The sequence below is a fragment of the Leopardus geoffroyi genome, chromosome C3 (genome assembly GCF_018350155.1).
Source record: "Leopardus geoffroyi isolate Oge1 chromosome C3, O.geoffroyi_Oge1_pat1.0, whole genome shotgun sequence".
NCBI classification, from domain to species: Eukaryota; Metazoa; Chordata; class Mammalia; order Carnivora; family Felidae; genus Leopardus; species Leopardus geoffroyi.
The window spans coordinates 27,712,154-27,739,463 of NC_059338.1; the positions used below are offsets into that span (position 1 = coordinate 27,712,154).

Below are 27,310 nucleotides of genomic sequence, written 5' to 3' on the forward strand. Positions count from 1 at the left end.
GCTCCTCCCCTGCGAGTCCCAGCCACAGTAGTTCCTCTTCCTCCACACGGGTCACTTCCCATAAATGGGACGTTTTGGAGCTCGTGGGAGTGGAGTGGGACAGGTATAAAAAGGAAGTGTGAGGTGTGGGGAAGAAGCCCTATCTAAGCAGCTGGACACCAGGAGCTGAGGGCACCGGAATTGGCCACACCGTGTCCCTCTCTGCTGCAGCCAGGATGGTTCTGAGGGCGGCTCAGACAGGTCTCTGGTCTGGTCAAGGCTGTTCTGCTTGTGCGTTTTCAGGCTGAGAGCCAGAGATCGCCCACAGAGCCACTGCACAGAGAGGCTGGCCTCCTACCTGCTGGGGGTGGGGGGGGGGAGGGAAGGAGGAGGGGGAGGAGGAAGAAGAGGATGAGGAGGGACCAGAGCAAATGGTGTTAACCCCTAGATTGCCTGGAAGGGGGGGTGAGCAGAAAGGAAGGGCAGGATGTACTCACAGGGGGTCTGACTCTGGATTTCCCTTCAGGCTTTGCGGTCCTGGTGCTGCTCCAGAGCTGTAAGTAACCCCTCTTTCAAGTCACGGGAGACAGGGGTCTGATGAGGGTGATGTGGATGAAGTCTTGGCAGAGGGGAGCCCTTCCCACTGTCTTCTGTGATTCAAATGGCTCGGGAATATTAGCATTTGTTAAACCAAGGTGATAAGCATATGGATGTTTATTACACTCTTCTTCTGTATTTTTCTGTGTATTGGAAAATTTTCAAAATAAAAACCCTTCAAAGGCTCGGGTCCGATGAAGGCCTGGACTCGTGGCCTGGTGAGCACCACCCATGGGCCCGGTAAGCAGCACGGGGGAGTGGTGCCCACGGTTCTTCCTCCATAACCAAGAGGGCAGAAAAGGCCTACTCTGCAGCAGGAGGACTTAGAACGAGGAGAAGAACTTCCTGGCCCATTGCGATTGTGCTCCAGTTTGGGGGACAGGCTGAGGGGGCCTGGGGACCTCCACTGTGGGTGGGTGACAAGTTAGGGACACTCCCGCAGGAAGGCAGAGAAGAAACGGGCCAGAGCGGCCCCGATCAATGATCAACGACGCTGCAGGATCTGCGAGGCTCCACCCTGAGGGCCAGGGTCTTCTGAACCTGCCGTCTTGGGCTGGGTCCCTCCTCTCCTTCAAAGCCACTGCCTCCAGGAAGCCTTCTTTACTTGCACCGAGCCCTATTTTACCTTTATTCACCAGCCCCTACCCTCAGTGCACGCAGCGCCGTGTCCTAAGTCTACAGGATATTCATCCACGGCATTTAATCTGTTCAAAGCATTTTCAGAATCGGCCTCATTTTCATCAGAGGCAGAGGGAACCAAGCCAGCCCCTTGCATTTATAATTCTAAGTTTGCTCACATCTCGGCCCCAGCGCCCAGTGCCCCATCGGCGCTCGGCACGGGGCTCAGCCAGAGGCCCCCTGGCTCAGTCCTGGCTCGGGCGCCACCCTGGGCTCCGTCTTCAGGTTCTGCGTACAAACTGGTCTGCTACTACACCAGCTGGTCCCAGTACCGGGAGGGTGATGGGAGCTGCTTCCCAGATGCCATCGACCCCTTCCTCTGCACCCACGTCATCTACAGCTTTGCCAACATCAGCAACGATCAGATCGACACCTGGGAGTGGAATGATGTCACTCTCTACGACACGCTGAACACGCTCAAGGACAGGTCGGGCCACAGGCTGCCAGGAAAGGAGGGAGATGCAGGGCGGGGCTGGCTGGTCCCAGGGCAGGGTGCCTCTGCTCGGGAGGATGGATGAGGGCCCCCGGGGCCCGGGGTGGGGAGTGGGAGGGCCTGGGCTTCCGAGGGAGCAGGCGATGAGGGCACGTGCTGGGCCATATCTGGCGACGACAGAGGCAGGCTCTGGAAGGCGGGCTGAGGGGAGCCCTCTCCCCCACTGGAGGTGCTTCTCCAGGAAGCCCAGGCCCAGAAAATACTCATGACTCTATTTTGCCATATCCCAGCTTCCCCACTCAGGGGAACAAAAATGGGCAGTGTACCTCAGAGTGACAGCTGCAAGGTCTATGCCTCTTAGAATCCTGATTCTCAGGGTCGGAAAGGCATCCCACCTAAGCTAGAAGCCTGTGACAGCCTCCCAAACAGGGGCCAGCCGGTGTCGCAACAGCCTCACTCCACGCCGGCCCCCCCCCCGCCTCCCTGCTCCCCACAGGAACCCCAACCTGAAGACCCTTCTGTCTGTGGGCGGATGGAGCTTTGGTTCTCAAAGGTAAGACCCATCCCCCAAAGGCTGATGGAATGGGGGTGAGGAGGCGTAGGTCTCCCCACCCACTCTACGGGGTCACGGGGGCTCCAGACCGGTTAGGCCTAAATGATTGTCAGGCGCCCACCCCACATATAGCCAAGAAACCAGAGCCCAGAGAGGGAGAGGGTCCCGCAGAGGGTCACACGGAGTGCTGACAGCCTGGGAGGACTCCCTGGGGTGGGTAGGGTTGGAGCAGGGCTTAAAAAGGAGGGGAGACGTGGCCCTACCGGCTGCCACATAAAGAGTGATCGCTACATGTCGGGCAACCCATCCAGCCACGGTCACAGGAAATCCCCGCAGCAGCGCTGTGAAAGAGGGTCAGGATCCCCACTTCACGGAGGAGGAAACTGAGGTGCGGGTTATGACCTTTCCAAAGTGGCTTGGATCATATGACAATTTTTTCAAAAATGACACTACAGAAGCTATCTCTGAGATGCCTGGAGCGGGGTCCCGTCCCAGCCATGCCCTTCTAGAGCTTGTGGGGCCCAGGCCCGCGGCTGCACGTGCCTCAGAAATCCCTCCCGACGGCCAAGGCTCCCAGCACGTCGGTACTGAGCCCTCTACTGGGGTGATTTGGGTCCTAGATTTTCCAAAATAGCCTCCACGACCCAGAGTCGTCGGACTTTCATCAAGTCGGTGCCGCCATTTCTGCGAACCCATGGCTTTGATGGGCTGGACCTGGCCTGGCTCCACCCTGGGCGGAGAGACAAGCCCTACTTCACCACCCTGGTCAAGGTACTGGTGGGGTTGGGGAGAGGGGTGGGGACGTTGGGGACCTGAGCCGGCACCAGGGGGTGTGGGGGGGGGGCGGCGGGAGTGGTCTTTAGCTGCTGGCCTCCTGAGGGCGGGCAGAGAGGGCCTGACACCTCCTGGCCACGGGGTCCTGGGATGGGAAAGACGAACTGGCCTGTGCCCCAAGATCTTACACAGCAAGGAAGACGTCTTATTAACACGATGGGAGGTGGGCTGGGGTCCTCCGAGGCAGGAGGCCGGGCACCCACTTAGTGGGGTGGCATCATCATCCACTGTTTGGTCCCAAACTGATGATGCCCGCTACCCAGCATGCCCCGCACTGGGGACACTTGGCCACATCTGACAACAGCCCAAGCATCTCCACTACCCCAGGGACAGAGTGATCACCTAAATAAATTGTCCACAAGGGGTGCCTGGGTGTCTCAGTCGGTTAAGCGTCCGACTTCGGCTCAGGTCATGATCTCACAGTTCATGGGTTCAAGCCCCATGTTGGGCTCCGTGCTGACAGCTCAGAGCCCGGAGCCTGCTTCCGATTCTGTATCTCCCTCTCTCTCTGCCCCGTGCCCTGCTCACACTCTGTCTCTGTCTCTCAAAAAGTGAATAAACATTAACCAAAAAAATTTTTTTAAATAAATTGTCCACAGTACCGATATAATTTTAATTTTAAAGACCGCTAAATGTACATTTAAAGACCACTTCAATCTTGTCGTCTCACGTACTGGCTTGAACAAAACAGACCGCAAAGCAAATTTCTTCCAACCTGACCTGTGGGCCAACTAGGATCACCGTCTGTCCTCATGGTCCCTCTAGGACAGGGAGCGACTGAGTGTCAATGGGTATGCGTGGGGTGTGGGGATGTGATTGGTCCAAACAGGTTTTTTTAGGAGAAGGATGGGGAAGCCCAAGGTGAATGGGTTGCTTTATCATTTCCACCGAAGCCCTGTCAGGTTGGGGAGCCCAGCAGATGGGGAAAGCCAATGACATGCTCAGGGACCTCTGTCTCTCTCACCAGGCTCCCTGTCACACAGCCGGGGCCCCTTTCACTCCCCTGCATCTCTCCCAACCAGGAAATGAAGGCTGAGTTTGCAAGGGAAGCCCAGAGGGGAGCAGGACAGCTCCTGCTCAGCGCAGCCGTGTCTGCAGGGAAGGTTGCCATCGACAACGGCTATGACATCGCCCAGATATCCCCGTGAGTCCCCCGCCCCGCCCCAGCGCTCCTCGTAAAGTCAGAAGACTGGATTTCTAGTCCCCGTTCTTCCACACATTTGATGTGTGCTCTTGAGCAAGTCACTTCCCCTCTCTGCGCCTCGGTCTTCCCATCTGTCAAATGGGGGCATAGTAGTCCCTGGGGGGATTGTGCTAACCAGTTGGGAGAGTTTCTATGAAGGTATTTGTGGAAAAGGAAGTAGGAAATGATATGCCAACCAGCCAGCCACTGAGGGACGTTTCCTCCACACCAGGCTTTTCTCCACAGAGTGCTGGTCACTGGAGATGCCGGACTGCGGCAAGAAAACTGTGCCTTTCTGCACCGCCTCCGTGTGCTTGCACACACACGGTCGACCCCCGCTCTGTGCATCCCTCCTCCTCCCCCTGCCCCCTGATGCACGTGAGAATGAGCCGCTCACTGCCCAGCGGGGCTGATGTCGCAGTGGAACAAAGACATGGAGCTTAAGAAACCTGGGAATAAAGAACGAAGGTTCTTTCCTGTGACTTTTTAGAATCTGTAGAATTTGGGGAGGTGTAGATGCAGTGTTTACGTTGATCGTTTAGGAGGTAGGAACTAGGCGGTTCTCAACCATTTGCCCCGAACACCTGAGGCTCATATTCACACAACCTACCTGTGGTCCCTCTCACCCACGTGCGTGTAACCCTCCCTCCCCACCCCAGTGCGTCTTTTGGTCCAGCTCCGTCCCCACCAGGCTGTCTGTCGATGCCGCTTTTAAAAAAAATTTTTTTAACGTTTTATTTATTTTTAAGACAGAGAGAGACAGAGCATGAACGGGGGAGGGGCAGAGAGAGAGGGAGACACAGAATCGGAAGCAGGCTCCAGGCTCTGAGCCATCAGCCCAGAGCCCGACGCGGGGCTCAAACTCACAGACTGCGAGATCGTGACCTGAGCTGAAGTCGGACGCTTAACCGACTAAGCCACCCAGGCGCCCCTCGGTGCCGCTTTTAATCTGCTCTTACTAAGATGAAGGTGGCAGACGTGGAGGGCAGGAGGCAGGATAGAGCCAGTTCCCAAATGTGTGCCGGGGGCATAACAGAAGAGTTCCATTCTTGCCTTAAATGCACTTGTGGGGCTCTGAGCCCACCCCCTGGGGGCGCAGCACGGTGGAAGTGGTCAGGCGGCCTGGACAGTGGATCACAGGTTCCCTACGGGGGCTTTGGGTTAACGGCCTGTCTCCTGCCTCCCCTTGTTCACGACGCGCTGGGCTGATGGATGCCTTTCTAATTTCCTGCCTCGCCCTCTGACCTCTCTTCCCCAGACACCTGGACTTCATCAGCGTTATGAGCTATGACTTTCACGGAGCCTGGCGTCAGACCACAGGACATCATAGCCCCCTGTTCCGAGGCCCGGAGGATAAAAGTGCTGACAGATTCAACAATGTCGTGAGTGTCTGGAAGGAGGGTGGCCAGCCAGGAAAGGACCTCAGACACCTGTCACCTGCCAGGGCTCACACACCAAGCCTGTGCACCTCAGGAATTCCTGCAAGGGAGGCGTTATGGGGCCCACTCTGCAGATGAGGAAACTAAGGCGCGAAGTCTGTGAGTTCTCCACGGCTCCGGAACGGAGGAGGCAGGAGTCTAGTCTAGAACAACCTTTCGCTTGCTGGGTAACCTGAGCCGATCATCTGATTGGCTGCCAAATAGTAATAATCACTTCCTATACGTAAGACAATTTTTTCGAGAATGAAACTACAGAATGCATTTTTCAATTTTTATGTATTGTGTGTGTGTGTGTGTGTGAGAGAGAGAGAGAGAGAGAGAGAGAGAATGAGCAGGGGAGAGGCAGAGAGAGGGAGAGAGAGTCCCAAGCAGGCTCCAAGATGTCAGCGCAGTGCTGACCAGGGGCTCCCTCCCGGGAACCGTGAGATCATGAACTGAATCGAAACCAAGAGTCAGGTGCCCAGCAGACCGAGCCACCCAGGCGTCCCTACAAAATGCATTTTAGACTGGTATTATCAGTTCCCGGAAGGAAGGGAATCCCAGATGCACGGCAGACCTGGAGCTCGCCCGTCAGGGCAGCACCGGCAATTGTATGATCTCACCTGTCCTGCACTGCCGTTCCCCTAACTGCTCATGCTCTCCCCACCTCTCCCCTGCCAGGACTACGCCGTGGGCTACATGTTGAGGCTGGGGGCCCCAGCCAATAAGCTGGTGATGGGCATCCCCGCCTTCGGGAGGAGTTTCACTCTGGCCTCCTCCAAGACGGCTGTGGGGGCCCCAATCTCCGGGCCCGGATTACCAGGCCAGTTCACCAAGGAGGAAGGGATCCTGGCCTACTATGAGGTATGCACGAGGGAGAAGGTAAGATCCCCACACACCCAGAGGCCCTGGGGAAGGTGAGCTTCCCACCTCACCCCCCCCCCATTCGCTCCTTTGGGAATAAAAACACATTCCAGCAAACACTGCACCCTGAGGAGGAGGAAGGGGGGAGTCAGGCCTCTTGGTACTACGTCTCCTGAAGGCACAGTGGGTCTGCACCGCTAACCTCCCAGATACTCCTCTGGCCACCGAGTCGGAGTTTTCCTCCCAGCCCGGAAGAGAGCGGTGGCTAAAAGCCAGGTTCTTTGTTTTGCCCCAGCCTCTGCCCCGCTGTACAGCCTCGAGCCAGTCCTTAGTGTCAACCCATCATTTCCCACATCCCCGTTTAAGATATACCAGAAGCAAGTTCCACATCTGAATGAAAACATACGATATCTCTCTTTCTCTGACTGACTTATTTCACTCAGCATAACACCCTCCGGTCCATCCACGTCGCTGCAAATGACCGGATTTCATTCTTTCTCATCGCCAAGCAGTATCCCATTGTATCTATAAACCACATCTTTATCCATTCGTCAGTGGATGGACATTCAGGCTCTTTCCATCATTTGACTATTGTTGAGAGTGCTGCTATAAACAGTGGGCTACATGTGCCCCTATGCATCAGCACTCCTGTATCCCTTGGGTAAATTCCTCGTAGACCTATTAGTGGGTCTTAGGGTAGTTCTGTCTTTAGTTTTTTGAGGAACCTCCACACTGTTTTCCAGAGTGGCTCCACCAGTTCGCATCCCATGGGGGAACGGAAGGGGAAAAAAAAGTAGTTACAAACAGAGAGGGAGGGAGGCAAACCATAAGAGACTCAAATACAGAGAACAAACTGAGGGTAGATCGGAGGGCGGGGCAGAGGGGAAAGTGGGTGATGGGCATCGAGGAGGGCAGTTGTTGGGACGAGCACTGGGGGTTGCATGTAAGCGATGAATCACGGGAATCTACCCCCCAAACCAAGCGCACACTGTACTCACTGTGTGGTCGCCAGTTTGACAATAAAGTATATTTAAAAAAATACCAGATGGGGCGCCTGGGTGGCGCAGTCGGTTAAGCGTCCGACTTCAGCCAGGTCACGATCTCGCGGTCCGTGAGTTCGAGCCCCGCGTCGGGCTCTGGGCTGATGGCTCAGAGCCTGGAGCCTGTTTCCGATTCTGTGTCTCCCTCTCTCTCTGCCCCTCCCCCGTTCATGCTCTGTCTCTCTCTGTCCCAAAGAAATAAATAAACGTTGAAAAAAAAATTTAAAAAAAATAAAAAAATACCAGAAGCAAACCAGAGTCCCTTGAATGCCCTCAGGCTACAGCACCCATAGAACCATAGGGCATTTGCATCTGCTTTACATAAATTTGCATGAAGACTGCAATCTGAGCTGGGGGGGGTGCAGTGCTGGGGACAGATGTAGTCAGCAGGATGAAGCCAGAGGCTGAAAGAGATTTGGAGAATGGCATCTCCTCGGTGACCTGCGAAGTCTCACACAGCTCCCCATGCCACCCCTGCCCCGTTTTCTGCTCAGATCTGTGACTTCCTCAAGGGAGCCGCGGTCCATAGACTCTCTGTCCAGAAGGTCCCCTATGCCACCAAGGGCAACCAGTGGGTGGGGTACGATGACCAGGAGAGCATCAAAAACAAGGTAGGTCCTCAAGGCCGTGCCCCGGGATGAAGAGGGAGAGGGAACCCCTTCTCCAAGCAGCCAGAGTCAGGTCACCTGCACTGAGGGTGGAGCTGGGTTATTGAGGTGGCGGGGGGGGGGGACGGTCAGGTCTGAGGCACCTGCTGTTTTCCTTCCCTGGGGAGGGGCCTAGGCGGCACGTTCCCTTCATACACACTCTAGCCCAGGGAACCCAGCTCCGCCCACTCTGGGTCTTCCTTTCCAGGTTCAGTACCTGAGGAGCAGGCAGCTGGCTGGTGCCATGGTGTGGGCTGTGGATCTGGATGACTTCCGGGGGTCCTTCTGTGGCCAGGGTCTGCCTTTCCCTCTCACCACTGCCATCAAGGATGCGCTCGCTGCGGCTTAGCCCTTGTCCTGCACACGGTGGGGCAGGGCTGCCCCTCCCCTTGGCTCCAGCCGGCTGGGAGCCAGATCGCCCACCCTTCTGAGTCCCCGACTAAGCCTCAGTCTCCCTCCCTTGGACCCCACGCAGACAGCCACAGTGAAGCCATCTGAGCTCAGCTCTAGTGGACAAGCAGGTAGAGGCAGGGACTCGGGCAGGTAAGGCCTGGGGGCCAGCACAGTGTAAGCCATGGGGACAGCACACACCTGCTGCTTTATGAAAATGCTCAATGACCCCAGCCCCACACACGGGGACTTCTCCAACTCCCTTACCCCCAAGCCTCCTTGCCAAAGGACCCCATTTTGGCCAACTCTCCCACCGAGGAGCCAAACGTCACTCTCAAAGGAGCGGCCACAGTAATTGCACCCTCAGCGAAGCCCAACTTGAAACCTGCACCCAGGAATGTTAGGTCTCCCCTCCTACTTCCCTTTCCTAATTGCCCAACGGCTGCTCAATAAATCACCAGAGTTTAATGGTGTGTTGGTACGGCTTCAGTCTCTTTTTGTGGCCCAGTGGGACCCTCCCTGGGCTCCCCTCCCCTATCTCTTCTGGCTGGATTCGTTTCTTTCAGGCTTGAGGGCCCTGAGCTTGTAGCAGGTGAGGTACCCTGGCCTCCACTGGGCTCCAGAGGGTCCCCAAAGAAGGCCAGCCTCTGCAGATCTATCTGCTGTGGACTTAACCCAACAAGGCTGATGGCCGTTCAAATATTGTCTTCCCCTCTTAGGACACACTCGGCCCTCAACCCAAGCAGAGACCAAGGTTCCTCTGCTCAGGCTGACCAGGGACAGCAGGTGGCAGGCAGATGGGATAGGTATATAGATGAGATGTGATGGGCTCAGAAGACAAGCCAGTCTTCCAGCCTTTATGAAGTAGAAATGCCCTCATCAGCACTCCCAGGGCCCCAGGCATGCCTTCTACCCAAGACCCCAGATGTACACTCCAAAGTCAAAGAGAATTATGTGTGGATTCCTTTCTGTTTGGAGGGAATTATTTGTGACTTGGCCTAGTGGTTTGTGACACGGGTTAGAGGTGCAGGGAAGGAAGTACCTACTGGCCACCTTCAAATCTGAACGAGCTGGAGCTGGGCCAACGCAACTGATCCCAAGGTCACAGCCCTGCTAAAGGCAAAGAAAATGAGAACTTGGCCGGAGTTAATGGGGGGAAGGGGTTACCTGGCATTTCATTGCTGGAGAGGGGGACCAGGCACCCTCAATCCCTGCCCCTCGCCCACCCCCTCACACAAGGGTCTTTGAAAACCCTCCGGGGCAGCCAACCCCCCTCCTCCTTCCTAGAGCCACCATTCCCCCAGTCCGGGACAGGCTCCGAAGGGCTGACTCAGGGGCCTGCAGAGTTAGTCACATTCACTTATAGCTGCAGAGTCAGAGGCCAGGGATGGGGATGGGGTCTCCAGGGCCCGCCCCCTGCCTGGCAGGACACTGAGTCACCTGGTAGAGGACACAGGCACCCAGGCAGGGCTGGACCCCGAGGCTCTCCAACCCTCCGCTGCCACTCCCCAAAGAAGACAGCCAGCCGTGAAAGGCGGCCCCACTCCTGTGTGGCCAGCCCCGGCTAGGGGGAGAGCATGCATATGGCTGAGGGCCCTAAATAAATGACACGTGTATTTATTTTTAAATTACGGGATATATCGTACATGCTAAAGAGTGCATAAGGGGTGCCTGGGTGGCTCAGTCAGTTAAGCGTCTGACTTCGGCTCAGGTCATGATCTCACAGTCTCTGAGTTCAAGCCCTGCATCGGGCTCTGTGCTGGCAGCTCAGAGCCTGGAGCCTGCTTCGGATTCTGTGTCTCCCTCTCTCTCTGCCCCTCCCCTGCTCACATTCTGCCTCTCTCTCTCTCTCTCAAAAATAAATAAACATTAAACAAAATATTTTTAAAGGGTGCATAAAATGTATTTGTTTAATGTAAAGAATTAGTAACTAGTGAAAACCTGCGTACCCACCACCCAGGACAGGAAGTGAGACCTCAGTAGTGCTCCTGAAACTCCACCATCACATACCTCCCCGGCCCTCTGCCTCGAGGCAGCCCCTGTCCTGACTGCCCCTGTTTTCCTCTGCGGCCTCACCACCTATGGAAGCCCCTCGAGAAAGAGAGCCTGGGGTTTCCTGCCTTTGAACTGAACGCGGATGGGATCTCCCCGTTCCGCGAGCCTTCCTCCTTTCGTTCGCCATTACGTCTGTGAGATCGTCCACGCAGCTGAAGTTTGTTCATTTCCTTCCGTATTTTGGATTGATTACAGGCGCACCCCTGCGCCCCGTGATGCTGTGTGATGATGTAATAGCGATGCATTCCGCTATTGAGGGACAGCCGTTTTCACCAGGCGCGGGCTATTACAAATAAGATTGCTGTGAATGTTTTTGTGCGTGTCTCTGGGGGTACGTGCGTGAAGGTGTCACTACAGGGGTGTCACTACAGGTCACAGATAAGCCCATTGTCTACTTTTACTAGATACTGTCTCGCTTTTTCCGAAGGGATTTCTTCGATCTCCGCTCCCACGAGCCATGACGGTTCCTGTTGCTTCCCCTTCTCCCAGGCACGTGGTATTTTCAGGCTTATTAAATGATTACCAATCTTAATGTTTTATTGGATGGATGAATCAATGACTAGACGTTTGGTTGCAGCTGCCTCATCGCCCCCACTGCAAATGCCCGTGCCCGTGCCCTGCTGCCAAGAGTCTAGAAGTTTCAGAGTGCTGTCCTCCTCCAGGGTCTCTTCCAGCTCTGCCTCGTGACTTTATCTCGTTCCCAAGGGCTAGGGGACTGTCACAGGGCTCTCTGTACTACATGGGGAAACTGAGGCCCCGAGCAGAGATCGCGGAGACGGTGTCCTCTCCAGCCTCTCCAGCAGAAGCAGTGGCCAGAAGCCTTGGACCCCCTTCCCAGGGTCCCATTTCTGGAAGACTTTCCTCCAACTAGCCCCACCTTGGGCATCTCAGTTCCTTCCCTCTCTAGAACCCTCAGCCTCACACAGCACAAGTGAGAATGCCCAGGGAATGTGAGGCCAAGGGGAGTGTGGAATACCAGGGCAAAGCTGGCAGGGCTCCCCAGGGAGGGCTGTTTCAGGCTGTCTGGGTCCCAGCACCCAGGTTGAGAAGCCCTGGGTACAAGTGGCTCCACAGAGGCCAAACACAATGCCCGATCTGGGTTCCTTCTCCAGATGGGAGCTCTTGTTCCCACTGCCCTGACTCCTGGCACAACCTCCAGAGGCAACGTCCCATCTCACCCATCTGCGCCCTCCTGCCATCCGGGCACCAGCACCCTGGCCGCTGAGGTCCGATCAGAGCGATGGACGAGGTAGTGCGCGCCTCAAGGGACCCTGCAGTTCCTCCCCCAGAGCTATTCCTGGCCTAGGCGTCTCCCCACCCCACCAGTCCTCCCACCTGACCTGACCCCACAGCTGGGAATCATCATTGGCTGGGGGTGGGGCAGCCCCTGACTATATAAGCCTGGGCCTAGGTGTCCCAGGCATCCTGGAGGTCCAGACCTACCCCTGCTGACCCCTGCACACTCCAGCCTGACCCCTCAGCCGGCGCAGCAATAACAGAAAAAGCCACCTCGGAGGCCCCCGCCTGTGGTCCGGAGGAAACCGCCTCTGAGTCTGCCAAGGCACCCAGCGCAGAGCCTTCTGGAGAAACGGCAGCATCGGAGTCTGCTGGGGAAGAGCAGGCTCCCGCACCATAGGAGCCCGCCCCTCAGGCACCGGCCCCCACACCCCCGCAGCCACTAAACCTGCACCTCCAAATGAAGGTGACAAGAGACGGGGCAGGTGGAGGAGGGAAGCGGGGAGGGAATGGCAGGGAATGGAGGGGAGCGGGGAGAGCTCTCCACCACAGGCCTCTTCATCTCTCCCTACTTCTCTCCCAGACATCCCCGGTGCCCCGCTGCTGCTGGCCATGGAGGATGTGAGCGACAGCTCAGTGACCGTGAGCTGGGAGCCCCCAGAGAGGCTAGGGCGGCTCGGGCTCCAGGGCCATCTGCTAGAGCTCTGCCGAGAGGGAGGTGAGCTCTGGGCTAAGCCCTGCGTACACCCAGGGGTGGTGGGCTGGGGGGTAGGAGGGACAAGCCCCCAGACCCTGCAGCTGGGCCAGTCTGGGGTGGGGGGGCGGCTAGATACAGAAGGATGAAGTGCAAGTGGTCCCCTCAACCCACTCACCTACCCACTTCGTGCTCACTCCATGTACCTCTGAGGCAGGGGGGTGTCCAAATGACCTCGGGAGACCCCCTGTCCTCCAGCTCCAGGGAGCCTCTGAGCAAGTATCAGATAGAAGGGTAGGGGTCCCTTGGGTGCTGCTCTGCTGAGAAGGGAAGGAGATGCTGAGTCGCAGAGGGCCCTGCTGGGGGAGGGCGAGCCGGAGGTGAGGACCAGAAAAGCAGGGAGTAGGGGACAGTTGAGAGCAGGAGACCGTGAGGAGAAACGGGGGACCAGGGCAATGGCCCAATTCCTGCTGCCTCTGTGCCGTTCACCTCCACGGTGGCCAAGTTCAGCCTGGCTTCTGCCTTTGCCCCTACATTGCTGCATGACATGGCAAGTGTGTCCAACCCTCTCTGGGCTTTTCTGGCCACCATTCCAGGGCTCGAACACCAGGGGTGTTCGATGCCATTTGACAAGTCAGGGAAGGGGAGCAAGGAAGAAATGAGGCTCAGAGAGGGAGGTCAACTTCCCCAGATCACCAGGGAAAAAGAAAGCCCCTCTGAGAAGGATGACCATGGCCATGAAGCGGGGGCCTTGCCTGCTCCCCATTTGCCACAGCCTCTGAGGGGGTGCCCATGAATGCCCGGCCCATGATGGTGACCCAGCCGACCAACCGGGCGGAACCTGGCTCCAGGAGACCAATTCTTCCTGCGTGTGGCTGCAGTGAGCTCTGTGGGGGCCGGCCCACCAGCTGTGCTAGAGCAGCCTGTCCACATCCAGAAGATGATAGGTAAGGCCCACCCTTTCGTCTCCTTCTCCCCGAGCCCTTCCCAGGCACCTCATCCAATGGGTAGGAAAACGGAGGCCATCAGGCCAAGGAAACAGGACCGTCCTCTCCCCCCCCCCCCCCATCTCACCGTCATGAGCACAACCCACGTGCTATCACCAGCTTGCCTTAAGAAAGTTCCAGGTTCCTCAGCAGCAAGCCTCTGGAGGTCAAAGACGCTATTTCCCGGAGTGGCCCAGCCCCCAAGCGTTGGGGGGGAAGGGCTCCCTGACCCCCCCGAACTGAAAGCTCAAGTTCCCCAAGTCACCTGCCTCAGGGTCCCAATGCTAGGAGCCATCCTGTTCTTCCTCCTATCTAATCTGAGCCCCTCCAGCGGCCACGCAAGCTCATTTTCTGCCCATTTTCTGTTCTTGTCCTATGGCCTGGGTTCCAGATCGTCCCAAAGGTTTTGTAACTGAGAGAAGTCTTCGCTTGCCTCTTATCCCACCATGTCCCCGGTGGGAGGAAGACGAGAGCCTGCAGAAGGCCTGGGAAGTTTTCTCCATCCCCAGAGGGCAGCGGTGTACTGGGGACCTAGGAGGCCAGCTGCTGTCCCCTTGCTAAGATTTCCATTTGCAGGGTGCATTACCCTCAAGCCTACCCTTGCTCCCCTCCCAGAGCTGCTCAGGTTTCAGTCTGTTAATGGCAGTGAGTCATTTGGTCTGATCCGAGGTCTCTGGGGACAGCCCAGGGCCCAGGGTGAAGAGAGACACAGCCCAGCAGGTGGCCTTCCTTCTTGTTCCCCCACACCCACAGGGGGACAGTGTTCCCCCACAGTTCTGGACAAGCCCTCCAAAAAGGAGTGAGCTTCATGGCCACAGGAGGGGTCAAGTTTGGATTCAAGGAAATACTTCTCGACTTCAAGGCCCAAGAGATGTGGGGCCACGGGGCTAGTGAGATCAGAATCCTAGACTGTCACGGCTGGTCCATCTAAGCCAAGCAGGTCCCAAGGAGCCCAGGGACTCCCTCGAGGTCACCCAGCCCAATAGCGGCAATCCCAGAGCCTGACTCCCACACAAGACCGTTCACGTGCCACCAAGCATCAGGGAGTCTTCTCTGGGACCTTCCCATCCTCTGAGTGTGAGACATGGCCCTGCCCTAGCAGCCACAGTATGGACACGTTGACTCTAGCCTGGAGGTGCCAGGAAGCCCTCCTGGCTGGGAGGGTCCTGGACCTGCCCCATGGGGCTCAGACTCGGAGAGGGTGCAGGTCCTGGGCCCTCTGCTCCAAGGCACGACACTGAAGGAGCCAGCCACACTCAGCACCCACGACTCCATTAACATTCCTCTGGCAGGCGAGGAGGGGATTTCCTGGAGAGAAGAGGGAGGGGAGGCCGTGAACAAAGAGGGACCAGCCAGGCCCTCCTCCTGGGCAGGGCAGGGTGGGGACCTTGTCCAGAATCCTCAGCTGCTCAGCTGTCCCTTCTTAGCCACCTGGAGCTGCCAAGCATTCCTGGCCCCCTGCAGCTGCCCCTGGAGCATTCTGCTCCTTAGGCTCCCAGAGCCAAGTGCCTGCACAGCTAATCCGTGGAGACACAGTGTTCCTTCCCACCGTCTCCTCCCCCTCCAGCCTGTGTGCCACCCACCAACTGCTGCCACCTGTTTCCTGCTGAGGGGCCCCGGCCACCACCACTGCTGCCCCGCCCAGGGGGTACAATGGCAGGGGCCGCTGCAGGCTCCCTTGGAATGCCCAGTGGCTTTAACGGTTGCACCTGATTAGGTGACGGTCAGGAAGGTGGCTCCCTGCCCTGGCATGGGACTGAAGTAAGATTTCAGGAAGGATTTCCCAATTGTAAGACTGAAAGGCAGTGAGAGGGGTGATGGAGAAACAAAGGGGTATGTCTGCTCCGGCCTCATTTAAGAAGGGAAAGCTCCTAATCCTCCCATGTGGCCTCGAGACAGAGAAGTGAGCAAATCGATTTCAGAGGGGCTTCTCTGGAGGCCCATGGCTGGTGCGGAATGGAAGGAAGGTGCTGGATTCGGAGGAAGATGGCATTGACGCCTTTCCTGGGAATGAAGGCCAACAGGTACCACACCTGATTCCCCGCTAGGGGGAGCTAAGGAGCCCGCCAGGACCCATCTGGAGCCCAGGAATGCCTGGGCTGCAGGGCAAATCCCAGCCTGACAAGGTCAGGGCACCAAGGGAGTGCCCGGGATGCCTACTGTTTCACACCATGGAGGCCCTGCCCTCCTGGAACCTCCTGGTTCTCAATTCCCCAAGCACCTTAGGGAATATGGGCCCATGGATCTCCAGCAGTAAGCTTTGCCTTGCCCACCAAGGAGGCAGCCGCGGAACACCCCTTGGAGCCCTCCTGCCCAGCCAGTGACCCTCACCAGTTGTCTCCTACCCCCGCCACAGTAGCCTCCAACCAGCAACCCTATTGCTGGGCTAAGCCTAAACTCTCGCTTTGACGCAGAGGCCCCCAAGGTCCGCGTCCCCTGCCATCTTCGTCAGACCTACATCCGCCAGGTGGGAGAGACCGTCAGTCTGCAAATCCCCTTCCAGGTAGGTGTGGCTCCTGCCCAGGATAACGACCTGGGCGGAAATCAGGGCCCCCATCTGAGATGTGTCAGAGAAGCCCAGGGGATGTCAGGATCCCCATGAAGGTTGGCCTAAGACCCACCACGATAGCTTCACCCTCCCTCTGTCGTACACGGGACTCTTGCGACTCTCCAGCCTGTGGACAGGGCGGGTGGTCCCAGGGCTGGCTGGACACCTGGAGAACGAGGCTGTGAACAGCACGTGTGTCTCCAACTTCTGCTGCCATTCCTGGGAAGGGCTGATGAAGCCGGTTCCCCTGGGCACGGCTCCAGAGATCCCTGGACTTGAGTGGGTATGGGGGTGCTGGAGCCTCCTGCACCCGCCCTGAAAGCTCCTCCCTTCCGGGGGAGTCCCAAGCCTCAGGCCTCTTGGACCCACAGTGGCCACGCCCTGGACAGCCAGCGAGTGCATGTGTGCACTAGGGACCAGGACTCCGCCCTCGGCCCAGCGCTCCCACTCAGGCCGCTATGAGCTCACTGTGCATCTCGAAGATTCAGAGGCCAGGGCAGCCATTGACATCCTGGTGGTTGGTACGGGTCAGGGGAGGCAGAGTTGACTTGCTGGGGGTCCAGATACCCCACCTCCTACCCCAGAGCTGACAGCTGAAGGGATCAGACCAGAGACTGTGACAGGAGCCAGATCCTGGCTGGGGGGGGGGGGGGGGGGGGGGGGGGGGGGGTTTGTAGCAAGCCCAGCCTTCCCCCCTCACTCCCTCTTCACACTCTGGTCCTGCAGAGAAACCTGGGCCCCCCAGCAGCGTCCGGCTCCTGGACGTCTGGGGCTATGACGTTGCCCTTGAGTGGATACCACCCCAGGACCCAGGCAACACAGAGCTCCTGGGCTACGTGGTGCAGAAGGCAAACAAAAAGACAGGGGTGAGGCCTGTTGGAGCCGAGTGGGGTGGGGGAAGTGCCCAAGGTGGCCAGGAAGGCCCAGCCCTCCAAGAGTCCAGGGACCAAGTCCTGGTCTAACTGCCGCTAACGTGACTCCTCGTGTGGCTTTTAGCAAGATCCCTGTCCTCCTTGGGCCTCAGTTTCCTCCTGAAGACTGCAAGGAGTGTGTGTGTGTGTGTGTGTGTGTGACTCTCTGAGGCCCTGCAAGGTCTAGAGCAGTGCTTCTGGAAATGTAATTATGCCTATGAATCACCTGGGAATCTCACTAAAATGCAGATTTTAACTCAGTGGCTCTGGGGTGGGGACTGAGATCCTGCACTTCCAAGGAGTTCCCAGGTTACTGTGAGTTTGCAGGTCCTCAGGCCACCCCTGGAGTGGTAAAAATCCAGAATTCTCTGAGGACCCCAGAGAGATCATCTGAGTGACCCAGGGACCCCTTCTCCCAAAGCTGGATGGTTCAGCCCCCAGGAAAAGGGCATGGAATGAGCCCCAAGGAGGAAGGGACCGCAGGGTGAGCCAGGTGGGCAAGGGCAGGGGTCAGAGGGGAGGACGACAGGGCTGGGGTTCCCGCAGCAATGGTTCACGGTGCTGGAGCGCTACCACCCGACCACCTGCACCGTCTCTGACCTCATCGTGGGAAACGCCTACTCCTTTCGGGTCTTCTCAGAGAACCTGTGTGGACTCAGCACCTTGGCCGCTGTCACCAAGGAGCCAGCCCGGATCCGGAAGGCAGGTGGGTCTGGGCCTGGGAGCAGACACCAAGCCAGGCCTGACTGCCGGGCTCGGCCTTTCCTGGCATGTCAGCGTCCCTCCCTGCGGGCTTCTGGTGGGGGCCGCGAGCCGGGACGTTGGCTTCCCTCTCCTCGCCCCTGCCACAGCTCCGCACGCACTCACGCATTCCCACGAGCGGCTGTAAAGAAATGCATGCAGTTGATTGATTTTAACAAACACATCGGAACAGACGAGATGCACCCCTGGGGAGGCTGTGCACTTAGTCTGCTGTTGCTGGTGGCTGCCGGCATCGTAGCAGTCACTGGGGCTAATGCGCAGTGTCCCAAGAGAACCGCTCTGAAGGGCAGTGCGCGTGGGCGGGTATTGTCCAGTGAGTTTGCTAAAACACAAGCCTCGCAACCCTAATACAACACCACAGAGACGGATAAGAAAGGGGTATTTACTGTCTCCACACAGGCACCCGGCCTGCTTGAGTCAAATGTGAGATGCCAAGCCCTTTCTCCCTGTCGCCCTGTGACCTCCAGCTCCCCCCACCCCCATGCAGAGTCTGCGTGGGCTTGGGAAGGCACACTCTTTTCAACTCCGGCCCGAGCTACACAGAATTAGGAAGAAATGTTTGTTTAAAAAAGGCAAGCCAGTCAGGTCTCCCAAGACCAACAGAAATGAAATATGGTATCTCTGGGTTGTAGGTCCCCAGCCTCAGCCAAGAGCTTCTCCTCTATCCAGTTTTCCTGTCCAGTCCCCTCTCGGTCCCCTCGCTGACCCGCCCAGCCGTGGTCCCAGCTTTCCTCTGCCGCTTTGAGACATTCGGGCTCTACGTTCCCACATGTTGGCCACCCCTGGCTTCCAAGATCACGGGAGCCTGGGATCCTGCCACAGACGGCAGCCATGAAATGGCTTGTTGCCTGCCCTTGTGATGCTAAGATCCTTCTCCAGACCAGCAGCTCTCTGATCAGAGAGCCATGGTCCTCGTGTAATTTTCTACCCTTTAAACCCCAAACTCACCAAGTGATATCAGGCAAGACACGCATCCATGAAGGCCTCAGTTTCCCATCTGTCAAATGGGGATAACACACTCACGCTGGCAGAGGGACACGATGCAGATTAAATGAGCCGCCTAAGTGTAAGCTATCGTGATTACTTTAGGCAAATGGATGGGGTTAGTTCTAAGAGGTCTACTCCTATAACCTCGAATTTGCCCCCCTTTCTCTCCCGAACCCAGATATCGTTGCCAAGCCTAAAGGGTTTGTCGAGCAGGACTTCTCAGAAGCCCCTTCGTTTACCCAGCCCCTGGCTGACCACACCTCCACCCCGGGCTACAGCACTCAGCTCTTCTGCAGGGTCCGAGCACTGCCCAAGGTGAAGGGGTGAAGCCCTGCTATGTCCTGGTGGGGGTGGGGGCGGGCGGGGCAGTGGCTTGAATCTAGGCAGGCAGCTCCTTCAAAGCCCATCCCAGCCCTCCTCTGCTCTCGATGCTCCCCTAGCCCAAGATAATCTGGATGAAAACCAAAATGGACATCCAGGGTGACCCCAAATACCACGCCCTCTCTGAGCAAGGTGTCTGCACCCTGGAGATCCGGAAGCCCAGCCCCTTTGATCTCCGGGCTCTACACCTGCAAGGCCATCAGTGTGCTAGGGGAGGCATCTGTGGCCTGCCGGCTGGAGGTCAAAGGTAAGGTTATGAGGAGGGTCCTCCCAAGGACAGGAGAAGAGGAGAAGCCACCGCCTCTCCTGCTGGGCTAGATGAGGCTGGGTGCTGGAAATCAAGGCAAGACAGAGGGGTGGTAAATATGGAGAGGTCTGGCTGTCAGAAGGATTTTCCAAGTGGGAGGTTGGCCCGGTGTAGGGAAAGGAGGTAATAGAGTCTGCCACTCAGACTGATCCATTGACTGGGGTGAAGGGGTGTAGCCCTGAGCCCCTCTTGTCCCGCTGCCCCCAGCTCGGGGCCCCTGCAGCTGTCCCCCTCCCCCACTCTAACTGCGGCATCTCTTCCGGCCTCAGCCACGCACTGAAGAGCAACAGGAGGCTGTGATGAGAATGGTAAATGTCTGGACCCGCTGTCTCTGGGGTCAGAGGCCAGAGCAGGGGGTGGGGGTGAGAGGGGAAGGTGGTGGTCAGCTCTGGGTACAAACCTGCAGCGTCAGGCAATGTGCACCCAAGACAGGGGTCTAGCCTTGGCTCTGTGTGCCCTTAGACCAGGGCACTTCCTTGGCAGCAATGTGTGGGCGATGACCTATGCCCCACCTTCCCTCCCCAGGGGGTTCTGAGGCTCTGGACAGGCAGGGAAGTTTCCCGGAGCCTCAGAGGCAGAGGTCAGAGCCGGACATGGGGCCCCTGGGGCAGGAGGCCTGGGAAGGAAAGAGAGGGGCTATGTCCCTGTGCCCTGTGCCCTGTCTCTCCTCTTCAGAGGGCAGGTGGAGCCCCAGCCCTGCCTAACAGCACAGCTCATGAAGCGTGTCCTCTGCCAGGTGCTGCAGACCTGGGGGGGTTGGGGCCACCAGGCTCAGCATCAAGCTCCACGGATGCCCCAGACCCCCATTTCTGTGACAGCGGATGGCTTTGCTCCCTGGTACCTGCCTAGCCTCCTCCCCGAGAGGCTGGAGCCCAGGAGCCAGAAGCAGGCTGGGCGGGCCCCAGGCCAGTCTTCCCGGGGCAGGCGAGGGGGCCTGGAAAGTGCAGAGATTGGAGTGCCCCTGCAGAGAGCTGCAGTCTGGGCGAGAAGCGCTCAAATAAAGGTGTGTGGTGTTAAGGTGCGGGGGCCTCTGTGACCGCGAGCATCGTTGTGATGGGGGAGGCGCTGTGTCCCAGTGAGGGGGGGTTGATGTGTCACCGTGAGGGGGTCTCCACGTATGACATCCTGAGGAAGGTTCCAGTGGGAGGGGACTCAGGATGTCATGGGAGGGTGGGGAGTTCCAGACATGAGCTTTTTTTAGGATCTCGCTTTCACAGTCAGGGTTTGCTATGCCTACAGCCTAACTACGCAAACAGACACCCTCTTCTCTGGAACCTTCCTTGCTCTGAAGGCCTCCGTATCTCCCCTCTCCCTGCTTCCTCCCCATCCCCACCTCCCCCCCCCCCCCCCCCCCCGCATGCTCCTCTGTGCTCAGGTTGTCTATTGCCCTCAGATGGTTGGGGGGTGGGGTGGGTAGCCAGGGGTGTGCTCTCCATCAAGGTTCACAGTCTTTTATTAGTCAGGTGGCCCTCCTTGGGAGCCAGGGAACATCTTACCTCTGAGAAAGGGAAGGGCCTGGACTCAGGCCTGGAGTTGCTGTCCACGCTCAGAACCCCGCCCCCCTCCCTCCATACACGGGGCGCCCGAGTTTGGCAGAGGGTCGACCCTTCCCCAGATGCTCTAAAGCCTAGACTGTGCAACAGAGCCCCAAGCCCCTGAAAACTGTGCTAGATGCCAGGGATACTGAGGGTATCTAAGTGCCAGCAAGACCTCCCCTCCCTTACTCTCAGGACTGTGGTCTCCCCCGGCCTGTTCCAGCCTGGTCCATGGCATCCCAGGAGTGCCCAACCTCAGCACTTTCCCTTGGTCCCCTCCTCCCCAGGCAGGCAGAATGCGCCCTCATGTTGGCACGTCTGGGGCTCTCCTCTCCATCTGGCCCAGAAAGAGCAGAGATGGATGTCACTTAGGGGAGTCCAGGCCAACACCAGGGGCTAGTGGAGCTGGTTGGCCCAGATGACGGGTACACTCGAGGCTCCACCTTGGGACACTCAGGGCAAGAACAATGGCTCAGTGCTGCCACCTGGTGGCTGCATGAGGCCTGCACATCAACTCTACACCAGCTCCAGGGGGCTTGGAGCCTCTACCCAGGGTTCCGGGGGTTGGTGGAGAATAAAGCAAAGGTTGGGGATGATTTCTGGATCCACTGTTTCTGCTTCTCCCAGATATAAACCTGGGAGTTTTATCTCCAGATAAGTTTTATCTCCAGTTTTTCTCTCCAGATATAAACCTGGGCTCCCCAGGGCAAGGAGGGCAGGTACCCTGACGCCCAGCAAAGCTGGGAGCTCAGGGTCCCGGGAGGCTGGGACGGAGGCTCCTTGATTCCTGCCCCTCCGTGGCTCTGCCACCTTCTCCTACAGAACAGGAGAGAAAGCAGGGCCATGAAGCCCAGCTTCTTTCTCTCCATCCACGTTGGAGGGGATCCTCTCCTTTCCTTAGGCTTGGTCCCAGGGTTGCATGACCACCACCAGAGATAAGCAGGCTCCCCTAACTGCCATGGGAGCCCAAGCTTGCCCTCCAGCCCACGTGGCCCCTTTGCAGCCTCAGTCTCCCCAGGTCAGTCCAGCCTGAAGCACCGGGCTGCCTGTGGGATGGTCACACAGGTGGGGAGTTTCAAGCCACTTTCCTCCTCCCCTCAGGTTACCTGGCTCCTTCCCCATGGACGGCCCCCCCGCCAAACCTCCTCCAGAACCCAAGGTGCAGGGCACCCACACACCCCACAGCCCCGCCAGAAAGGCTCAGGGAGTGGGACCGGTGGGGAGGTGGGACTGGGCTGAGATGCCCCTGATGGGGGCAGGCAGACGCAGTAGGTGGAGTCTAGTCGTGGGGCCCCTCTTCCGGGGGGTCCTCATCAACAGGGGGTGCGGGCCGACAGCGGAAATGGTCGTTCCAAATCTTAAGGAAGGTGACCCGGAACTTCTGGATGCGGAAGGCGTAGACGATGGGGTTCATGGCTGAGTTGCCATGCGTGAGGAAGATGGCGACGTAGATGAGGATGCTGGGCTTCTGGCAGGAAGGGCAGAAGAGGGTGATGCAGTTAAGGATGTGCAGGGGCAGCCAGCTGAGGGCGAAGAGGAAGAGGATGAGGGCCAGCGACTTGGCGATCTTCAGCTCCTTCCCATAGTACTTCTGTGGGTCGCCAGAGGAGGCCGACACCTTCTTGTTGAGCTGTTTGCGGATCAGGTAGAAGACCTCCAGGTAGATAAGGACCATGAGCAGCAGGGGGGGCAGCACCCAGACGAAGAAGTTGAAGTAGACCATGTACTCCATGCTGATGACCTTCTCAAACTCGCACTCAATCACGGGCTCACCCTCGCTGCCGTTGGCCGCCCAGGCCCGCTCCACCTCCCCCAGCTTGTTCCAGCCGAACAGGGGTGTCAGGCCCACCACGAAGGAGAGGATCCAGCAGCCGGCGATGGCCACCGCCGCCCTCCGGGGAGTCACCACCGTCTTGTACCTGGGGAAGGGGAGGGCAGAGTGTGAGTCCCCCCCACTCTCGCCAGGCTCCATCAGCCCCTACGGGGCCCCAAAAGGAGGCTCCCGCCCCAGCCAGGACCCAGTGAGTGGGGAGTTGCCGGTCTTTGGCTAGAGGTCCGAGTCTCCAGGATCCAAGATTTGGGCCAGAGCTTACAATGCACTGGTGCATCTCACCTGCAGAGGGTGGGAAGCCTGGTTAGCATAAAAATCATAACAAACTAAAAATCAAGATTAAAAATCAGGACAGAAAACAACAAAGAACCTCCCGGAAGAGTTTTAATAAAATCACCAAAGTAAAAATCAATCACGTGTGCTCGGCACATCCCCGTTGGTCACCTCTCGTCACTGTTTCACGACAGCCCTCGCGGGGTAGGAAAGCACCGGACGAATGAGTGCCCATCTGACAGATGAGGAAACTGAGGTTCCAAGCAAACACGTGATCTGCCCAAGGCCACATGGAAGGCGGTGGCACTTTCCTGTGCTTCCTCACACACGTCTACACTGACCAAAAAAGCCAGAGGGTTGAAGAACCACTCTTCCCCTTGGGCCAGCTGACTCAACGGTGGAAAAAAGCCTTCCACACCTCCCTCCTGTTGGCCCTGCCCCTTACCTCCCTACCGGTGCCCCCTTCCATGCTTACCTCCCCTTTCCCCTTCCAATCACTGTCCATGCGTATCTCCTGAGGGCTTGAGTTCAAGCACCATCTCTGTCCCCCAAGCTAATGGAGAATTCTTCTCGGGAAAGATAACTGATGGTCATTGAGCATTCGCTGCAAACAAGGCACATGAATGCATGCATGCGTGGGTGCACTTGCCCCACAGATGGGGTGTTTTCTGTGCCAAGCACCGGTCTCTGTGCTTGGTATTAGGTAAAGGACCCTGGCCTCTCCACAGCTCACATTTTGGGCAAAGAGACAGACAACATGGAAATAAATAACACAAGACAATTACAGGTTGCCGTGTGTCCTTTGAAGGAAATGAACAGATTATGTCAGGGGATAGAGCTTTCCAGCCTTTTCTGTGTCATGACACACAGAGACAATGAGAACATCTGGATGACACGGAAAACGGACGAGGCTGCCCATGGGCGGTGACGGCGCCCCCACCGAGGGCAGAGAGTTTCAGCGTCCTGGGAGCTCCCCACTTCCCTTTAAACCAATCCGGTCAGTAACCAGCATGTCTTCTGCCCACACACCACCCTGGAGTGAGTGCCAGGGGCTGGGGCCCGCCCGGCTCTGTGCCGAGGAGCTGGCTCAGCGCAGCAACTTGCCCAGTTGTTATTTTCCAATGCAGCCTCTGAGATGGATGGAGTGCCCTCCTGAGCATCTAAACAACTCCTGAGACCCACAGGGGTGGAAGGGGAGGCCTCCCTAGGACTCCATTTGCTTCTGTCCTGTGCCTGCAGGATCCGTGGCTTTCTTCTTCACGGCGATGATACTTAAGGTCCCTCTCACCCTGGACACCTCTCCAAGCACCAAAGCCCCCTGCTCTGTGAAGGTTTATAGGGATGGGAAGGGGAACGATTGGAGGGGAGGGAGAAACCAGATCCCCTCACCCCATCTAGAGAGCAAGCACTAAAAGGGACTTTGGGAACCTCATTTCCAATCTCCTTATCATTCCAATGGGAGAAATGGGGACCCTGGCTGACTCTGACACCTTCAGTGTGGTGCCCCCTCCCCTACTCTGATCATAGGGTCCTCTTGTCCCCGGAGCACCAAGACGCCTTGAAGGCACCCAGTTCGCTTGTGCCTCCTTAAGTTTTCTTACACATAATCCTTGCTATCTTGCTGCAACTGAAGCCCATTCCCACCTCTTGGACCACCAGCAGGATGGCCAGCCTGGTGCACACACTGAAAGTCAGAGACTGGAATTTGCAGCCTACTAGATCAACCCTTTCTCTGTAAAATGAGACAGTGGACCCCACTTCAGAGGGTAAGGACAGACGAAATAACATAAAGGAAGTAGTCTGTGAACACCCCACCAATGCTCCTGTGCCTGAGCTCCTACCCCTCGAAGCCCCTAGAAACGCTCACACTTGGAAAACCTCCAGTGTCTATAGACGTTCAGCAAAACACAGCCTAACGGCTCTGCAGATATCTGGCTCCGGGCTCGTTACTGATGATCTGGAAGTGCTCCCCACACATCCCATGGTCAAAGAAGCTCTAGATGAGTCTAGGGGGCAAGACCAAAGGAGCACGGACCGTTCTGCCGGGAGAGAAGGCTGACATTGCCATGGCTGCCGCGAGGTTGGGGGAAGCGGGTTTCCAGGGTGAGCCTCAGCAGGACCAAATGGGGCTGCGGCTGTGGAAGGCTGGGGGCCAGGCACCCCCCTCCTGACCCCACCATCGCGGCCCATCGCACATCCGATTTATATCCATTTATCGTTTACAGAGCCCTGTACATTCACGTCTCAGGTGATCCCCACAACCGCCCTGGGAACGCAGCACGTAATGGGATTACCATTTCACAGATTAGGAACTCCAGGCCCCGAAATGGCCGATAACTTATCAGGGTCTCGTGACTCTGAGACCAGTTCTCCTTCGGGGCACCAGGCTCCCTACAGGTCACTTAGATATAGGCTGACTGGCAGAGTGGCAATGCCCCTTTCCTACGAGCTTTAAAATGGGAACATCTGGACCCTGTCCAAAGAGGGTCTGCCCAGAGATGTGGGGATGGACAAGGTGACCTCATGTTGTCATCTAGCCTGGGGACTGGGGAGACGGGGGGGGGGGGGGCGGGGGGCACCCAGGATCCACACCCGGGCAATGATGACCCACTGAGAGAGGTACTGACAGTAACCCAGATGCGAGAGAGGGAGGAGGCAACTTCTCACTAGAGAGGCGCCCACACCCCTCCTCCCCTCACCCTTCCTGACTGTCTGGAGCCCCAGGGTTAAAGCTTTCCTGGGGCTCCTCCAGGGCCAGGTCCCAGCAGACCTGCAGCTTAGGGTATCAGTTCTCATCTGTTTTTCTTGCTATTTTCTCCATGGTGGGAAAGGGCTGGACCCAGGACCTTAGCTGAGATGGGGCGGGCTCTCACAGGAAGGGCTGTGTCCCAGGGCCAGGGAGAAACTCACCTCTCCCCACACGTGGGAAAGAGAAACAGAGGCTGCAAGTCCTGGGGCGCACATGGGGTGGGGCAAGTTGAATGTTCTCCAATGCTTGGGGCTATCCCTCCCAAGTTGGGGCCTGAGGCCACACCACCCCCGCGGCTGTGTTGGGAACTAGCCAGACAGACGGCTGTCCTCAGGAGCATGCAGTCTCAGATAGGCATGGGGGGGTGGGGGGCGGCGAGGGAGCAAACTTTGGAGACATCAAAACACAGGGCAGGCAGCACCTTCCGGACGTCATTGAAGGCACCAGCCCCATCAGCCTCCAGTATCTCCCTCACAGTGCTGAAAATCCCACCATTGGTGAGATAGATCCCTTTGGGTTAAGAATTGGCCTCTACGGGTATGATTTTTAAAAGCCAAGGGGCGCCTGGGTGGCGCAGTCGTTTAAGCGTCCGACTTCAGCCAGGTCACGATCTCGCGGTCCGTGAGTTCGAGCCCCGCGTCGGGCTCTGGGCTGATGGCTCAGAGCCTGGAGCCTGTTTCCGATTCTGTGTCTCCCTCTCTCTCTGCCCCTCCCCCGTTCATGCTCTGTCTCTCTCTGTCCCAAAAATAAATAAACGTTGAAAAAAAAAATAAAAAAAATTAAAAAATAAAAAAAAATAAAAGCCAAGACAGCACTAACTCAGAGTATGAATTCGCTTATGAGCCAGCACCTTCCTGATGACAGTGAAAACATGGAAAGACCGTGCACCTGGAGTAGAGGGGTGGCAGGCTCCGAGAGGGAGAGGAAGAGCTTCGGGAAAGAGGGGCAGGGGAGTTCCCACCCCTGAGCGCCGGCCCGGCTGAATGAGGAAGAATCTCCTACCACAGATGCTGCCAGAGCAAGCGTGGTTCAGAGGCGGACATAGGGGGAAGGTCTACAAATCCCACGCTCAAGAGGGCAGGGCAGAGGATGCCGTTGCCACACCCCTGCACCCTCTGGCAGGGGTGCCACACGGGAAGGGGAGGTTCTGGAGGCTAAGGGAGGGGGGGCATCGAAAAAATAACAGCTAATTGATCAGTAAACATGACAAGAACAATGCCAATAGGAGCTAACACTTACTGATATTTTTCGTGGGCCAGGCACTGACTAAAGACAGTCCTATGAGTTACGTATTGTTATGGTTATTATTTCCATTTTTTTCAACTACAGGAACCGAGACTCCGATGATGAGACCCGTCCAAGGTCCCTCAGCCAGACAGAGGCAGAGACAGAACTTCTAAGATTCAGATCGTTCCAAGTCCAAAGCTCAGGCTGGACCC

At 57.4% G+C, this 27,310-nt stretch overlaps 3 protein-coding genes across 6 annotated transcripts in view; 2 read left to right on the top strand and 1 right to left on the bottom strand.

The window, feature by feature from the left end:
- On the top strand, positions 1-9,089 carry CHI3L1 (chitinase 3 like 1). Of its 3 annotated transcripts, none has more exons than XM_045456420.1 (10): positions 1-270; positions 506-535; positions 1,480-1,681; positions 2,184-2,240; positions 2,861-3,011; positions 4,097-4,218; positions 5,516-5,639; positions 6,357-6,539; positions 8,074-8,190; positions 8,435-9,089. In XM_045456420.1, exons 1-10 carry the CDS (start codon positions 216-218, stop codon positions 8,573-8,575), a joined length of 1,182 nt encoding a protein of 393 aa, XP_045312376.1. In that variant the 5' UTR covers positions 1-215; the 3' UTR covers positions 8,576-9,089. The 3 variants fall into 3 exon arrangements, with proteins under 3 accessions (XP_045312376.1, XP_045312377.1, XP_045312378.1); XM_045456421.1 differs by having other exon boundaries at positions 1-258; XM_045456422.1 differs by having other exon boundaries at positions 5-240.
- Positions 9,090-11,911: 2,822 nt separating this feature from the next.
- On the top strand, positions 11,912-19,728 carry MYBPH (myosin binding protein H). The gene is given in 15 exon segments (XM_045455798.1): positions 11,912-11,920; positions 12,140-12,337; positions 12,340-12,373; positions 12,491-12,625; positions 13,377-13,423; positions 13,425-13,548; positions 16,002-16,094; positions 16,458-16,563; positions 16,565-16,656; positions 16,862-17,001; positions 17,593-17,752; positions 18,974-19,110; positions 19,236-19,349; positions 19,351-19,423; positions 19,691-19,728. Coding segments are annotated over 15 exon segments (1,500 nt in total).
- Positions 19,729-20,918: 1,190 nt separating this feature from the next.
- Positions 20,919-27,310, bottom strand: part of ADORA1 (adenosine A1 receptor) — a 34,804-nt gene continuing 28,412 nt past the window's right edge. For both annotated transcript variants that reach the window (XM_045456424.1, XM_045456423.1), the window contains exons 3-4: positions 21,711-22,937; positions 20,919-21,653 (exon numbers count right to left, since the gene is read on the bottom strand). In XM_045456424.1, the coding sequence (XP_045312380.1) occupies positions 22,298-22,937 (640 nt within the window). In that variant the 3' untranslated portion in view covers positions 20,919-21,653; positions 21,711-22,297. The remainder of the gene's footprint in view (positions 21,654-21,710; positions 22,938-27,310) is intronic.

Coding starts and splice junctions, on each gene's coding strand:
- CHI3L1 (XM_045456420.1), top strand. CDS start 216: ATGGTTCTGAGGGCGGCTCAGACAGGTCTCTGGTCTGGTCAAGGCTGT. Junction 5,640..6,356: donor CTGACAGATTCAACAATGTC/GTGAGTGTCTGG, acceptor CTCCCCTGCCAG/GACTACGCCGTGGGCTACAT. Junction 6,540..8,073: donor GGATCCTGGCCTACTATGAG/GTATGCACGAGG, acceptor TTTTCTGCTCAG/ATCTGTGACTTCCTCAAGGG.